This window comes from Leuciscus leuciscus (genome assembly GCF_965113295.1).
Source record: "Leuciscus leuciscus genome assembly, chromosome: 10".
Classification (NCBI taxonomy): Eukaryota; Metazoa; Chordata; class Actinopteri; order Cypriniformes; family Leuciscidae; genus Leuciscus; species Leuciscus leuciscus.
The window spans coordinates 36,896,616-36,913,321 of NC_138734.1; the positions used below are offsets into that span (position 1 = coordinate 36,896,616).

At 36.8% G+C, this 16,706-nt stretch overlaps 1 protein-coding gene across 3 annotated transcripts in view; it reads left to right on the forward strand.

Moving 5' to 3' along the window:
* ranbp10 (RAN binding protein 10) overlaps positions 1–14,125 on the forward strand; it is a 30,133-nt gene extending 16,008 nt beyond the window's left edge. The window contains exons 4-15 of one of the 3 annotated variants that reach the window (XM_082182525.1): positions 1,058–1,225; positions 1,398–1,420; positions 2,547–2,731; positions 2,901–3,013; positions 4,139–4,247; positions 6,359–6,507; positions 7,524–7,737; positions 7,864–8,000; positions 9,045–9,190; positions 9,508–9,619; positions 9,819–9,974; positions 11,483–14,125. In XM_082182525.1, the coding sequence (XP_082038651.1) occupies positions 1,058–1,225; positions 1,398–1,420; positions 2,547–2,731; positions 2,901–3,013; positions 4,139–4,247; positions 6,359–6,507; positions 7,524–7,737; positions 7,864–8,000; positions 9,045–9,190; positions 9,508–9,619; positions 9,819–9,949 (1,487 nt within the window). In that variant the 3' untranslated portion in view covers positions 9,950–9,974; positions 11,483–14,125. The remainder of the gene's footprint in view (positions 1–1,057; positions 1,226–1,397; positions 1,421–2,546; positions 2,732–2,900; positions 3,014–4,138; positions 4,248–6,358; positions 6,508–7,523; positions 7,738–7,863; positions 8,001–9,044; positions 9,191–9,507; positions 9,620–9,818; positions 9,975–11,482) is intronic. The other 2 variants (XM_082182524.1, XM_082182526.1) reach the window with 2 other exon arrangements.
* Positions 14,126–16,706: the final 2,581 nt, after the last annotated feature.

The following is a 16,706-nucleotide window of genomic DNA, read 5'->3' on the forward strand; positions in this document are numbered from 1 at the left end:
CACTCCAGCCCAGTTGGTGGCGATAATGCACCTTTGCCAATTGCAAGCAAACCACCGGCATTTCATTGAATACACAGAAGAAGCAGAAGAAGAAGCGGCGGAGTAATACCGTAAAGGTGCTGCGGTCTCACAGCACGTCCTATTAAACGATAAATACGATATACGATAAAACCTGTTGGAATGCATCTTTTTCAGCGATTTTTGAGTGAACATATCAGTGAACACCCCTGACCACTCGGTGAGTTTCACGTCTTTGTAAACGAAAGTTTAATGTGTTTTTAGGACGGAATCTTCCAGTGCACATAGACAACCATTGTGGGGGTGGGGGTGGGGGGGGGGAGCGAAATAAACCTAAAATTCTCGGGACAGCAGCATGTGTCCAAATTTTAATCTTAACCGTTCTATTTCATCAGATACGATCTGTAAACAGGGCTTTAAGTGTAAAATACCGAACTTGTCCTTTAACTGTTTGTACACGTTGTCATATTAATTCCAATTAAAATGCTTTTTGTTTTATTGTCCACAATATCATTGTTGATATTTGATGATAATTGATAATTGCACCCGCTTGTGCCTGCTGGGGCCCACCTTTATAATTTTGTCCCAGGGTTCTGCTGTCCATCATATATTGTTTCCAGCAGTATTATCAGATTGGTGCTCATAATTTATGTAAGAAGCAGTATTTTATGATGCTGGAGACCAGATGGCATATCAAACGCTGCAGGCTTAGGATCGGCTCCGACTCATCCTGTGGATATCAGTACAGAGGCAGAAACAAGATTCCTTATTAGCAAGCGAAATCTGTGCCCCCCTAACTCTGAATATTTCTACATATGTGCAACACAATTGGGAAATTTCTACATATACCATGCATCTTTGAATATTACATATTTTGGTCTGATAACGCTTTTTATCATCCGATAAAAGTCTATTTTAGCATGTTCAAATCCACTTTACAGGATTCTGCGGATTCCCCCCAAACATCGAAACAGGAAATGCAGTTTTTTTAATCCAACTGTTTAATTAATTAATACTGAATTTCGCTCTCTCACCTTAGGTTGGGACAAGCACTCCTATGGTTATCATGGGGACGACGGACACTCCTTTTGTTCCTCAGGGACTGGTCAACCTTATGGCCCGACCTTCACAACGGGTGACGTCATTGGCTGCTGCGTGAACCTCATCAATAACACATGCTTTTACACCAAGAACGGGCACAGTTTAGGTACTAATTTAATGGAAAATTATTTAAGCATAAATCGTATTAATGCTTAAATCATTAGAAATCAATTTATCGACTCAAGATAAAGTTTTCAGTATCTTTCTTATGTAATCTCTGAATCCACAATACTGAGCGGTTCTGACTTTTTTTTTTTTTTTTTTTTTTGTTCCTCCAGGTGTGGCTTTCACAGATCTGCCAGTAAGTAAAGCACACAGACCTCTCTCAAACAGTGTAATCTAAAAGTAAGTTTAAAAAAATCCGTTATTTAAATAATATAAAATATAAATATCAGATGAAACACTTAAAAAATTGTTTTGTCTTTGCAACTGACTGAAATAAGTTTGAAGCTGAAGTACGGAAATGGCTAAAATTGAAATAAAAATGAATTAAAGCTAAATACAAACTTAAGAAATTAGTAAAAATGACAAAAGCACAAAATATTACTTAAAATAAAATTAAAATTAAAATATACAAATAAAAGCTTGTTTGAAATATTAATAAATACTATACTTGTATATACATAATAATATAATAACACTGTTCTAAAATGAGTCTGAGACCACATGAACTGGAATTGACAATCTAATTTAAAATGGAAATAAAACAAACATTGGAAAATGTTTGTAATGTATTAAAAATCGCCTCAGAATTTTGGATGTAACTTTATGCCTATATTGTCTCCTCATCATGATAATTTAAAAATGGAAATAAAGTTTATTTGGAGGTGTTTGTATTAAAAATCACCTCAGAATTTTGGGTTTACACTATGTGTATTTACAGTGTATTTGCCCAAGAAAGTACTGGTAATATAAGGTAACTACATGGGTTAAGGTTAGGTTTAAGGGTAGGTTCAGGGTTAGTACCTAGTTATAACCCAGTTATTGTAATAAGTACATAGTATGTTCATGCGGAACAGGACTTTAAAATAAAGTGTTACCGAATTTTGGATGTAACTTTCCGCCTATATTGTTTCCTCATTTTTTCACGTCATGTGTATGTATCTCTGTGCTAGCTTGTACTTTTCTGCCCAACTTTGGATCTTCGTATTGCGGCACTTCACGTTACTCTCCCCTTGAAATGAATGGCTTGCACTGTAGCATTCCTCATTTGTAAGTCGCTCTGTGTCTGCTAAATGAATACCAGTTACAGCAGATTGATAGCGTGGCATAGGCTAGTAATGAGCTCAGATGAGGATTTATGCCTCTGCATGAAGCTTCATTTGAGGCTTTTCCAGTTAAGGTGTGACTGAATGATTCTTGAGACCTTCTAAGCAGTCTCTCAGCTCTCTCTTTTTGTCTTTCTCTTTTTCTGTCTCTCATTTCAGCCTAACCTGTACCCCACAGTAGGGCTGCAAACTCCAGGGGAGATAGTAGATGCTAATTTTGGCCAACAGCCTTTTGTGTTTGACATTGAGGACTACATGAGCGAATGGAGGGCCAAGATCCACAGCATGATCGCCCGCTTCCCCATCGGAGAAAGATTGGGAGACTGGCAGGCGGTTCTGCAGAAGTGAGCAGCCTGTCACCTGAAAATAAATTCAGCAGTCGCAATATTGATAAAACATCTACTTCTATTCGCTGTAGTTTATAATGCATGTTACTCTGCTAATCAGCCTTATGTGGCTAATTCGTGATTCATAATATTTCCCACATTAACCTTTTTACGTTTATATCTGCAGTATGGTGTCCAGCTACCTGGTGCATCATGGGTATTGTGCCACAGCAATGGCCTTTGCCAGAACCACAGAGACCATGATCCAAGAGGACCAAACCTCAATAAAAAACAGACAGAGTGAGTACTCGATCAAAGTCAACTAGTTTAGCTAAAAATAACAGATCTTCCCATGTAATTTATGGTTTGAGTAGGAAAATATTACTGTTATGAGGAACTTAACATTTTACTGGTAAAGCAAAACCACCTTTTTTGTACACGACTGGGTGAAAACGTTGAATATTTGATCAATTTCTCAGTGTAAAATTATAGAAAAACCTTTGATTTAAGCTTTAATCAACACACTGAATATTTAATCAACACACTGAATATTTAATGTTACCATAATTTTTATGTGACACTGGCAACAACTAATTGAATTTGTTAAATCAATTAAATGCATTAAATGTTATATATAATTTTGCTCACAAAGAAAGGCAAAGTCTAAGGGAGTGTCATTTGAATCTAAAACAATATATATAGAATATATATATATAGAATCTATGTTGCAAAAATGACTCCTTCAGAAACCCTTGGATTAAAATCATAATCAAAACAAGAAGTAGGATTGATAATATAATTCCTAAACAAAATAAGAACATAAAAAGTGTATACAGTTCTCCAAACCTTGTGCTTTTCCTGATGTGTGTGTGTGTGTGTGTGTGTGTGTGTGTGTGTGTGTGTGTGTGTGTGTGTGTGTGTGTGTGTGTGTGTGTGTGTGTGTGTGTGTGTGTGTGTTGCACCTTTGCTCTGCATATCCTACTGAAAGATCCCAATGTTCGAAAATAAATGGCTGAAGTTTATTTTTATAAGTATCATTGTGCACTGTTTTGTAAAACTGTCAAAATGTAATTTTGGTTTTGAAAAGAGATTTTGAAAAGAGATATAGATAAATGGAACATTTAAAAACCACTGGAAACAAACCCCCTGACAGCACACCCCCTCGGCTTGTGTGTAAGCACATGTATCCTTTCACATGTGAGAAGGGCAATTACATAGAAGTCTTAAAGGCACAGCAGTAATAAAACACTTGTTTAAAAGAAAATGATCATAAAACTAAATTATGAATGCTCAAAACACTTTACTAACAATCTAAGTGGACTTCAGGGAGAGTGATTAAAAATGTATGATATGACCATTTAAAGAAAAACAAAAGCAAGACACACCTGTCATTTCTTCATCTCATTTGCTTCTTTCTGCATACAGGAATACAGAAACTGGTATTGGCAGGACGTGTTGGAGAAGCCATTGACGCAACACAGCAGTTGTACCCCGGACTCCTAGAACACAACCCCAATTTACTCTTCATGTTGAAGTGAGTTTGTTTACCAGACTTGGAGAACCATGTGTGTGCCACTTTGTGTGGAATGAATCGAGAGGAATTGCTTAACTTGAAGCAAGGTGAAAAATGTGTTTTCTTCTCTGGGGATCAGTGGAGCTCAGTTGCATATGAACATCCACAGCTTTCTGGTCTGGATTTCATAATGCAAGCGTTCTCAGAAAACTCGTAGCCTGAGATTAGGGCAATCTTTTACTCAGTGTTATACTGAATAAAGGTTTTTATAGTGCCCTATAGTCATTCTGACGAATGAAGATCTTTTTTATGTGTCTTCATAGTGAAAACACACACTCAGGGGGAAAAGAGGTTCATGGTTGCTTTGCTCTGAGCTGCTTCTGATATGATTAGTCATACTGTTGCATAAGGTTGAAAAGAAGCTGCCTTTTAACTTTTAAAGTAACGCTTACAAGTCATACGTCAGCTACCCTGTTGAATTGATGTTTTTTTATAATGCATTACGCAGCCCATACTTCTGAATATTTATGTCCCTGAGAGGTTTTAAGGGAAACAATGCCTTTTAAATTATATGCAATTTGAAGATCCACCTACTAAAATCCGTGGTTTCAGATGATAGCTGAAGTTAAAGAAATGGAAAGGCTTGCTTATCTACTTTGACAAAAGTTAGTCAGATATTTATATATATATATATGTGTGTTTATTGCAAAATATGCATATATATTCAAATATGTAAGTATTTTTAGAGCATGGAAAGACCTTGCTCTAAAACTTTTGTGGTGCTTCATTGGAGTGAGCGGAGCTGACAAGATCTTTTAGCACGTTTTGCTTGTTTCGACACTCTGGTGGAAATTTCTGCTAAACACGATTATTTTAAAACTTAGTTAAAATTAGGCAGGCTGACGGCTTTAACAGAAGCAACTACCAGTTACCAACCTCGTAGGTCATCATTTAGGTTGTCTTTAAGCTTAATAAGTTATCGTTCAAAAATTTTTTTCTTATGGATAAAATGTATCGAGTTTTTCTGGGAACTCGACTGTTGCACTGTAGTGTATAAAAGTCACAGTAAAGCTTTCTAATGATCAAAAAATCCTAAAATAATTGATCATGGTTTTCAACATTGATAATACGAAATGTTTTTTGAGCAGCAAATCAGCATCAGATTTCTGAAGGATTATGAGATACTGAAGACTGACTGCTGAAAATTCAGCTTTGACATCACATGAATAAATTAAATTTTAAAATACAAATATAAAAATACAAATTCTATTTCTATTCAAATAGAAAATATTTATTTTAAATTGAAATAATATTTCACAATATTACAGTTTTTACTGTGTTTTTGATCAAATAAATGCAACATTGATGAACATAAGAGACTTCAAAAGCATTTAAAAAATCTTACCAACCAACCCCCAACATTTTGAACGATAGTGTATATTCAAAATCTCTGTTATTGGAAAAAATATATATTTCTGGTAACTATGTTCTTTGTTTTATTCAAAATTTAAGTGTAAAGATCCAATTAAAATGAGTATTTTTATGCTTAATTTGAATTCTGTATTGACTTGTGGTCTTAGACTTTAAAAACCATTAGTCATGCATTGAAAACATGATATCCCTGCTCTTTAGTTCATAAGGAAAACTGCATTCAGACCCTCAATGTAAGCACTACATATCAATAAACTCTTTTCTCAACATGTTACAGGCATTTACGGGGCATACGCTGTTAAACTTTTCTTTGGAAACCATCTCTATTAATCTTGCTTGGCTGGAATTTTGTTTTGACATGAAGATGAAACTTTTTATATAAAGCCCTACATGGAGGTGCATAATTGCACTGTTGGATGTCATCAGACGTCAGATGCTGCCGTGGGAATAGTGCCAGGATGTGTGGGAAGGAAGCAGTGAGAGCTGACTCCTCTCTCTTTCTCTGTGATGGATTACAGTTGAACGACAAGCAGACAGTTTAATGGATTGCTGAGCTGACAGTGTCAGTCAGTAGGCATAATGGATAAGAGAAACCTGGTTGACAGACATTTTAATTGATTGGCAAGTCTGAAGTGAGGGTATTTGTGTGTGAGATCTTGCTTGTGTAACAGTGTTTTTTTTTCTTTTCTGCCCTCCCTCAGGTGTCGGCAGTTTGTAGAGATGGTGAATGGTACAGATAGTGAGGTACGGTGCTTTAGTGTCCGCTCTCCTAAATCACAGGACAGCTATCCCGGCTCCCCCAACATGAGCCCCCGACACGGAGCCGCCAACGCTCACTTGCACAGCACAGGTAACAAACACACTCCACACATTTTCAGTTACTTAAAATATTTTTTGCACTTTGTGAACAATGCATTTGGGTGAATCCCATGGAAAAATGTCCATGTTTCATGCCAGAATCTAGAGAAAAAATAAGAAATTATATTTCTTGGGAATCTGAAGCCATTTAGGTAATCTACATCCTCAGCAAATAAGAACAGTAGTGTTCTTTTTCGCTATTTTTGCATTACATTTATATGAAAACAAAGTCACAGTGCAAACATTTGTGATGCTCCTAAAATAGGCTTAATGTTTTGCAAAATATGATTATTAGTAATATTAGTTCATTTATTTTGAGGTCAAATATGACCTAAATATTTATTGACAATTTTTGTGGTTCACCCATTTGCCCAAGACTCTATCTACAAAGTTTCTGTTAACTTACTTGCCCTCAAGTTGTTTCAAACCTCTCTGAATTATTAGAAGATATTTTGAAGAATGTTGGTAACCAAACAATTGATGGTCCCCGTTTTTTTCCATACTAATTTTCATTGAAAAATATGGGTAACCAAAACGTTCATCTTTGGGTGAACTATCTCTTTAAATTGTTTTCAGCATGCCCACACTTTTTAATTTTTTTTGTCCTGAATGTGGGTTGCAAATGTACATAATTCTGCAGTATGGTTTTCATGTATTAAAATATGTTAGAATGAACAAAGTAACTTATTTAGTAGCTGAAAGCATTAATCACAATTAGCCCAAATATTTGTTAAACCAAAATACAAGAGTTGAGGGATGTGTAGAACTTTGTAAAGAACAGATGTTCAAATTCTGAATTCTGTGGGCGTAGATTCTGTGTGGGTCTGATCATGAGTAACATCTTCAAGAGAACACATTCATAAAAGATGTGGAACAGATGGTTTATTGAATCACTTGTTTCACCTGCACTGCAGTTGGGTGGATTATGTAACTTACAATTCAAGTAAAGCACTTTTATTCATGTTGTTTAAGATAGTTCTCGTTGTTTTTTCCCTCCTCGTGACTCAGGAGCAGACAGTCCCACATGCAGTAACGGGGTCACCCCTCCTAACAAAAATAAGAGCCACAACAAATACACAGGCGTAAGCTCCGCCTCCTCCTCTCCATCCTCCTCTCCCTCCTCCGTCAATTACTCCGAGTCCAACTCTACCGACTCCACCAAGTCCCAGCCACACAGTGCCACCAGCAACCAGGAGACTAGGTGTGTGGCGGTGTTGTTTGGGTTAGTGATTGTGGGTTTGAGTTTGATATGCGGTTGAATGCAAGCAAGGCCAAGCATATAAATGTGTTGTGTACTTGCATTCTCGAGAGACTTTGCTGTTGACTGTGTATTTTTGCGTGTTGACAGTGATAGTGAGATGGAGATTGAGGCAGAACATTACAGCAATGGCGTGACAGAAAGCTCAACTCGCATTATGAATGGCACGTACAAACACCAGGAAATCCTACAGGCGGATGACAGCAGTGTTGGCAATGGAGTAGCAGGTACAACACATGTGTAGGATTTTCAATATCACATTCAACAGGGTGTGAGAACGCCTTTTTAAAAATGTGACTATGCTCTGTCCTTCTCCCCCTTGAGAGATGCTAATTTGAGCTCCTCTATAACTCAGCCCATTAAATGCTTTTCTCCAAGGTTACAAAGAGAGAGTGCGATAGTTTGTGGTTGTGAAGTTTCGGTAGAGTGTGTAGCTTTTATTAGCACCAAGTGCACAGTTTTCTTCCTCAAAAAAATAAAAATTGAATTTCTTTGGATGCTTTCAGACATTGATCTTTGCTTTGGTTTGAGAAAAGGGTTCAGATGGATTAAAAAACTAATTAGTCACTATTATATGGAGGACTTTTTTATATTATATTAATTATATTATATTATAATAATTGAAATATAATATAATATAATTCAATATAATGAAAATTTTGCTTTGGCATCACAGGATTAAATTGCATTTTATTGTAATAATCACAATTTAAAACATCTGTTTTCTATTTGAATATATTTTAAAATGCAATTTAATCCTGTGATGGCAAAGCAGAATTTTCATTATATTATTATTATATTGCATTATATATTGAATATTATATTGTATTATATCATATTACAATATACTTATTGTAATAATCACAATTTAAACCACTGTTTTCTATTTGAATATATTTTAAGTGTATATATTATATTGAAATATAATATAATACAATATAATATTCAATATATAATGCAATATAATTATAATATAATGAAAGTTCAGCTTTGCCATCACAGGATTAAATAGCATTTTCAAATAGAAAACAAAACAGTTATTTTAAATTGTAATAATTATAATAAAATTATATTATATTTAGAAATACTTACATTCCCAATAGTTTCACTGGCTAATTAAACAGCCTCAAATGAATGTACCAATACTGGGCTAGATTTCCCAGCAGTACTATAGACATTTTTTCTATCACAATATCTATGTGCGCTGTGTAATTATAGTCGCAAACATGTCTGCTTTCTGGGGTGTCATTGCAATTTATTTGCTCCTCTAGATGACAGCTGCAGCTCCAGACAGCTGTGTGGAGGAAACCAGGCGGCCACGGAGAGAATGATCCAGTTCGGCAGAGAGCTTCAGGCCCTCAGCGAGCAGCTCTGCCGACAGTACGGCAAGAACGCCACTCACAAAAAGATGCTGCAGGTATGGAGGGAAAGAGGAGGAAAGGTTTGCGAATGTGACGAATAGGTGGATGTTTGCACAGGCAACATTGGAAAAAGGTGTTATGGTGATATTGTGCAATTTATAAAAGTCAGTTTGACTGTTGTGTTTTATATTAAATATTGGTGAAGTGGTCTATTTAGACTTGCAGTCATATTGCATGCATGCAAAGTAATCTGTTCAACTCCTCTGCCTCTTGTTTGTTGCACATTTGAAGTGGAAAGTTGATTAGCCTTGTGGGTAGCAGTACTCTTACATTCTTTGTGCCCACTCGCCAGCGTGTGTGTTTGTGTGCTCAGGATGCATTCAGTCTGCTGGCGTACTCGGACCCCTGGAACTGCCCCGTGGGCCAGCAGTTGGACCCCATGCAAAGAGAGGCGATCTGCTCCACTCTGAACAGCGCTATTCTGGGTAAGGCTGAGATCACACATGAATACACTATGTGAACATGAGCACTTATGTAGGCCTCGTTATTTAAATGTGGTCACAGTAACATGAGGCACGTAAATGAGCTTTTAATGACCCGGTAACATGGCCAAGTTGTTATGATCATTCCTACTTGTTTAATGGTTGTAATGGCTTCATATCTGTGATCTTTTCCGTCATTCAGAGTCTCAGAATCTGCCCAAACAGCCTCCTCTCATGCTGGCTCTGGGTCAGGCCACTGAGTGCGTGCAGCTGATGGCCAGGGTTCGCTCTGGTTCCTGCTCCTTCGCCAGAGTCGACAACTTTTTGCACTAGCACTAGTCCAGGTGAGAGCACCAAGGTAATTATAGTCTGAAAAATTTTACTTTTTTTTTTTTTTTTGCATAGAATTTTGATTTTAAATTTAAGTTTAGTTTTAGTTTGTTTTAAAATCCAATTTGTATGTCATTTGCATCTTTGAAAAATGATTAGTTTTAGTTTTGTTTTTATTTTAATTCAGTATAATAATTTCAGCTTTCATTCCTTATAACACAAGAACATAAATCATTCTGTGTATATTTGTCTGGTCACAGAGAAAAATGATTTAGTTATATATACGATATACTGTCAATCGCACCCTTTTTGCGGATTATTCGCACCTTTATTGAGAAATTTAAGCTTAATAATAATAATTCATTACATTTTTATAAAGCGCTTTTCTTTGCACTCAAATCGCTTTACATAGAAGGGGGAATCTCCTCAACCACCACCAATGTGCAGCATCCACCTGGATGATGGGACGGCAGCCATATTGCGCCAGAACGCCCACCACACACCAGCTTACTGGTGGAGAGGATAACATCATTTATCTTGTTTAATGCGGTCATTTTGTAATCATTTGCTATATCCAGCAAAGTAAACTTTCAAATTGAAGGGTGAATTACACAAAACTGTATTTTCTGCAAGCTGTTTTTAAAGATAAATTTAGGTGTCTTTCCCTAAAAAGGACACTTGGAGACTCCAAAAGTCCAGTTGCGATACCAAACAGGACTACATTGACACCCCTAAACCAACCGTCTTGACCCGACTGTATATACCTACTACAGTACAAGGATCCATTCAGATTTACTAAACACTGCAACATAACAGATAGTTATGAATAATTCACTGAAAACGCAACATGAGCCTCTATTTTCTCTGCCTGGAGTTTCCAGGCTTTCCTGGAGTTTAGCAGCTTAAAATGATCTGATCGCAAACAGAGAAGCGAAAACGGCTTATTAAACAGTTATAATATAAATTTCCGCCGATCAGGGTTACAGGTGCTTGCGCCGTTGTAGATAAACTCCCGACTTCTAAGAACATCTAACTGTGTGACGTAAATTACATTAATGGTGTAAAGTATTTGCGTTAAATTCCAGTGTTTTAACGCATTAAGGATTTTGAATTAATCGCAAGCGTTAAAGCTTTAACGTCGACAGCCCTAATATATATTCAATTTCATCAACAAATTTTACATTCCCAGTATGACAACGCTTGATCCCAAGAAAATACATGTAAATCAGACAGTCGCTTCTAAATGGTTGGTTCTTTTTTGATAGTGTATATTTTAATGATTAAATCAGACTCTTCAAATTTAATACATAATTACTCTGTAATTTATTTATTTTTTTGTTCCTTTTAATGCACATTTATCCAGTCCAGGCCAGTGTTTATTATTTTGCAAAATCACTTTCTCATTTTTATTTTACTTAGGCCTTTTTTTTTCTTTTTTTTTTTACTGCTGGGTTTATTAATTTTTTTTATTTCTTAAAATATTCCAGTATTTCTATTGTCCATGTTAAATACATAATCCTTTTGTATTTCCCTCAGGCAATGTTCAGGACGGCTACAAATAGGACTTTCCAGTTGTTTGCCATGGCGAGAACAAGCGTTTGAATTGGTGTGTCGCTTGCCGTTTGCCAGAAGCAGCCGAGCAGAATGAATAGAAACATGAGAAGAGAGGCTTCTTTTTAAATTAGTATTATCAAATACAAATTGTGTGACACTATTTAAAGATAATTAATTATTCTGTTTATCTAGTCATTTTTATTTTAGTTTATATTTTGTCCGTTTGTTGTGCTCATTTTGAAACAAATCAACTTCCCAAACTTTTTTTTTTTTTTTTTTCATGGGTGAATTCAGTGCATAGTATTTCAAGCGTACCATATCAACAATATACATAATGGTAAGTTCCTACTGAAAATTTGAGCTAGGCACTCTGGTTTTTCTCAGTCAGAGCTCAGGTATTTAGACAAATGTTCTTTTATTTGCGGAAACAGGTGTCGCTTCACCAGACCATACTGTGGATTTTAAAGCAGGTCCTTTTCTATGTACAAGCAAATTCTATAGATTATTTTTATTATTATTTGGTCAACCTAAGCTGCCCCTTTAGGAATTAGATGAACATTGATGTTGTGCATACAGAAGTTTGGCGACCTTCCGATGTTTCCATTGGAGTAAGAGTGCGAATAATGCATGGCTCATATAGTGTCTCACCTTTTAAGCTACTTTAGCATCTCAGGCACCAGCACCAGTTTCATTAGACACAATCACACAGTGACGACGCAGACTTGCCTTTGGGTCCAATGTAGATGAATTATATTTTCAATCATAGACCTTTGCCCTAAATGGATCTATTTTACCGATATTTTACCATCTTTATAGCCGTGGGTATCATGCAAATGTCAACCTTCACTTTTTTAAGTTAACTTGTGGTTTTCTAATTTTTGTGGCTGTACCAAATAAAAAGGCAGTTTTTGACAAAAGAAATTTAAGGTTAGTTTGATTACTGAGAAGCTCCACTGAAGCTCACGGACTAACTTCGTATACTAAGTCTGTGCGTTTTATATCCATGTGAATAGTGTCACTGTGTTGATAGTTCTCCTGTTAGATTAATAACTATACAGACTGACACCGTTTCAACTTTTGTTATTGGTTGTTTCATTGGCTGTTGAGTACCGTTGTTCGAGTTTTGTTACCATTGGATGCACTGTACTTCAATTAATGCACATGATGCATTACTGTATCCGTCTACCTCTCCTGTTCAGTAATGGAGGGACAGAGTATGAACTTGCAGCATGCAAGACAATTGAGCGTTCCTAAAAATGAACAGAAAACTTGCAAACGAAATATATGTATTTATTTAGCACCTAGAACATCTCCTTAAATTGCGATTATGTTTGTTGCTCCAGAACTTCACCTCGACCTCATATCAGTGCAATTGTTTTGTTTCCCCCCCCCCTCCGAGATGTTCTTTAACAATCTTTTTTCTTGGCCTTTGTAAGTGTGATGTTAACTGGCTCAGGCACTTGTAGGCAGCCTGTTTCTTTCTTTTAATCTGATCATCCATGAAGGAAAAACTGTCAATCGACCCCGTGTCAATCCAGCAGTTCACTCAGCCAGCACGCACGCCGCTGTGGTGTTGAATGTAGCTTAGCCCACATTTTTTTGCTGCTGGCCATCATGAGATTGTTACATTCCCGTATCTACACCTGCTTTCGTTCTTTTCAGTTATACCTCACTTACTCTTAGGACAGTGCTGTCTAGCTTGTTGTATTGTGTCAGGCATTTTAACAGAAGGTATGTGTAGTGCAGTAACCATTTTGGTCGACCTGCAGATCATCTGGTGGAAGTTAGAGGCCGCAGGGTCACTGGAAAGTTGCACATGCTCCTCAATATCTAAAATAAACTTGGCCTTCCCAACTCTGGAGTTACATAATGGATATAGGCAATAGCAGATTCAACTGATTGGAGCCCCACCTTGTGTTTTTAGCAGTGTTTGTGTCAATCGGATTCAGTGGGGTAGATATTTTACACATCCTGATCCCTAATGATCTCAATCAACTTATTTTACCATTTTACTCCACTAAATGGGTCAATTTGATTGTTAAATGGTGGTATCTTGTTGCATGGGGACATCTTGTGTAACTATTTACTTCTGTTTGAGTTACAAAATGGCAGTTTGTAGAGAGCCACTCGTACTTCTACTGACCTGTCCGTTGTAGATCTTTTGTCATGGGGCGGCTTTTTAATGCCAAATATGTTTTGGAACTCATAATCTAACCACCTATAATGAATATTGTTGTTTTAAAAGAATCCATCATAGAACGTCATATTGGCTTTAAATAGGGACGTACGTACATACATCGAAGGGAAGAAAGTAGCCAAAACGTGTCATGTTCCTGTTTCAAAAGACAATGGAGCAAGACGAATGGAGTACAGCAAGCTGTGCACAGTTTACTTCTATTACGATTTTAATTTTATTTGAGTTTTTCTTTTAGCAATTGTGAAATGAGTTACCCTCTACTTAGCATGAACCTTTAAAAACCTTTAAAACAACATAAAAAAGAAAAACAATAAAAAAATGAAAAAGAAAAAAAGACATACCTATGTACTGGAAACATGATAAAGAAATATTGTACTCATTTAATTTTGACAGAATTATTTTTATTAAAATACACATCCATGAGCAAATGGTGTCTGTCTTTTGTATTATTTTATTATTGTTTCTGTGCATATATATATTTGTATATATACTGCTTTTGTGTAATAGAAGAAGAATATAAGAATTCATTGGCATTTTATGTGTGTATATAGAGTATGGAGTCATGCTCAGCTCAGGATCATGAGTGCATCAGTATGCAGATCTATGGGCTGCTGTTCCAGATGTCCGTCTCTGTCTGAGGTTGAGATGGAGGAGGACTGAGACTCAGCAGCAGAGATGTTGGGTGTCTCCTCTGAGTGATGGCTGTCTGGAAGTGTGAACTCATTGTCTATATACTGATACAGGCTCCTGGCCTTTCTCCTCTTTGCGGGGGGAACTAAGGAAAGAAAAACATTATGGGTTCAGATTAGTCTCTATGAGCATCAGTTCTGTTTAGGTTATATTGTGCAGTGTTTTCATGCATTGTCTATGTTATTCAGATCATTTACTGAGATTCTGATATATGTGCCTCCCTTATTATTACACCTACATCTACATATTCAAAGGAATTTTAATAGTATAGTGCTATATTAATATTAATAATACTGAATAATTAGAGTATATGGCAAGTGCTAAGTGTAAATAGTAATGCAACATGATGTGCATGTAAGAAAGTCATGTTGATTGGAGTGACTGACACAGTCAGTATTAATGGATGCATTTGGAAATAATAGAAACACATTGAATCTAATACAAATATACATTAGAATAAACATACAAAGGTGGCTTGATGAGGGCGAATGTTGACGGTCCATCAGACACTGGTCACCAGTCTTTCTCAGAGGCTTCTGTCTTTGAGTTCTGGACCTGGATGTCCCTGTACCTTTAGATTCTCTCTTGACATCCTTTTTAAGATGGGCTGATTTGATTGAGAAGTTCGGATGCTGAAACACATGGACGTTACCTCTGGACATTCTGTGATAATACATAATTATACATTAAAAACAGTTTCACATGGCTAACATGAATATATTTATGTTTGTGGAAATATATAAACAGTAGTGGCCAAATGTCCGGAGAGGGGATATTTGTTTTTAATGACCCTGAAAATTCGATTAAACCATCAAAATATGAGGAATATATATATACACACTCACCTAAAGGATTATTAGGAACACCTGTTCAATTTCTCATTAATGCAATTATCTAATCAACCAATCACATGGCAGTTGCTTCAATGCATTTAGGGGTGTGGTCCTGGTCAAGACAATCTCCTGAACTCCAAACTGAATGTCAGAATGGGAAAGAAAGGTGATTTAAGCAATTTTGAGCGTGGCATGGTTGTTGGTGCCAGACGGGCCGGTCTGAGTATTTCACAATCTGCTCAGTTACTGGGATTTTCACGCACAACCATTTCTAGGGTTTACAAAGAATGGTGTGAAAAGGGAAAAACATCCAGTATGCGGCAGTCCTGTGGGCGAAAATGCCTTGTTGATGCTAGAGGTCAGAGGAGAATGGGCCGACTGATTCAAGCTGATAGAAGAGCAACTTTGACTGAAATAACCACTCGTTACAACCGAGGTATGCAGCAAAGCATTTGTGAAGCCACAACACGCACAACCTTGAAGCGGATGGGCAACAACAGCAGAAGACCCCACCGGGTACCACTCATCTCCACTACAAATAGGAAAAAGAGGCTACAATTTGCACGAGCTCACCAAAATTGGACAGTTGAAGACTGGAAAAATGTTGCCTGGTCTGATGAGTCTCGATTTCTGTTGAGACATTCAGATGGTAGAGTCAGAATTTGGCGTAAACAGAATGAGAACATGGATCCATCATGCCTTGTTACCACTGTGCAGGCTGGTGGTGGTGGTGTAATGGTGTGGGGGATGTTTTCTTGGCACACTTTAGGCCCCTTAGTGCCAATTGGGCAGCGTTTAAATGCCACGGCCTACCTGAGCATTGTTTCTGACCATGTCCATCCCTTTATGACCACCATGTACCCATCCTCTGATGGCTACTTCCAGCAGGATAATGCACCATGTCACAAAGCTCGAATCATTTCAAATTGGTTTCTTGAACATGACAATGAGTTCACTGTACTAAAATGGCCCCCACAGTCACCAGATCTCAACCCAATAGAGCATCTTTGGGATGTGGTGGAACGGGAGCTTCGTGCCCTGGATGTGCATCCCACAAATCTCCATCAACTGCAAGATGCTATCCTATCAATATGGGCCAACATTTCTAAAGAATGCTTTCAGCACCTTGTTGAATCAATGCCACGTAGAATTAAGGCAGTTCTGAAGGCGAAAGGGGGTCAAACACAGAATTAGTATGGTGTTCCTAATAATCCTTTAGGTGAGTGTGTGTGTGTATATATATATATATATATATATATATATATATATATATATATATAATAAGAGGGAAGAATAGAACTAAACTTGATTAAGGTATTTTTTTTTGGACAAAATTATTTGGCAAAAAAAGGGGCAAACTTACGTTCTGCAAAACATGCAAAAATAAAATGCAAAACGCTCACAGAAAAAAAGCAAAAATTGGCTACAACATAAACAGTTGTTAATATTTTGTTGGTTCTCTCTTGTTTTTGCATGTGTTGAGTTT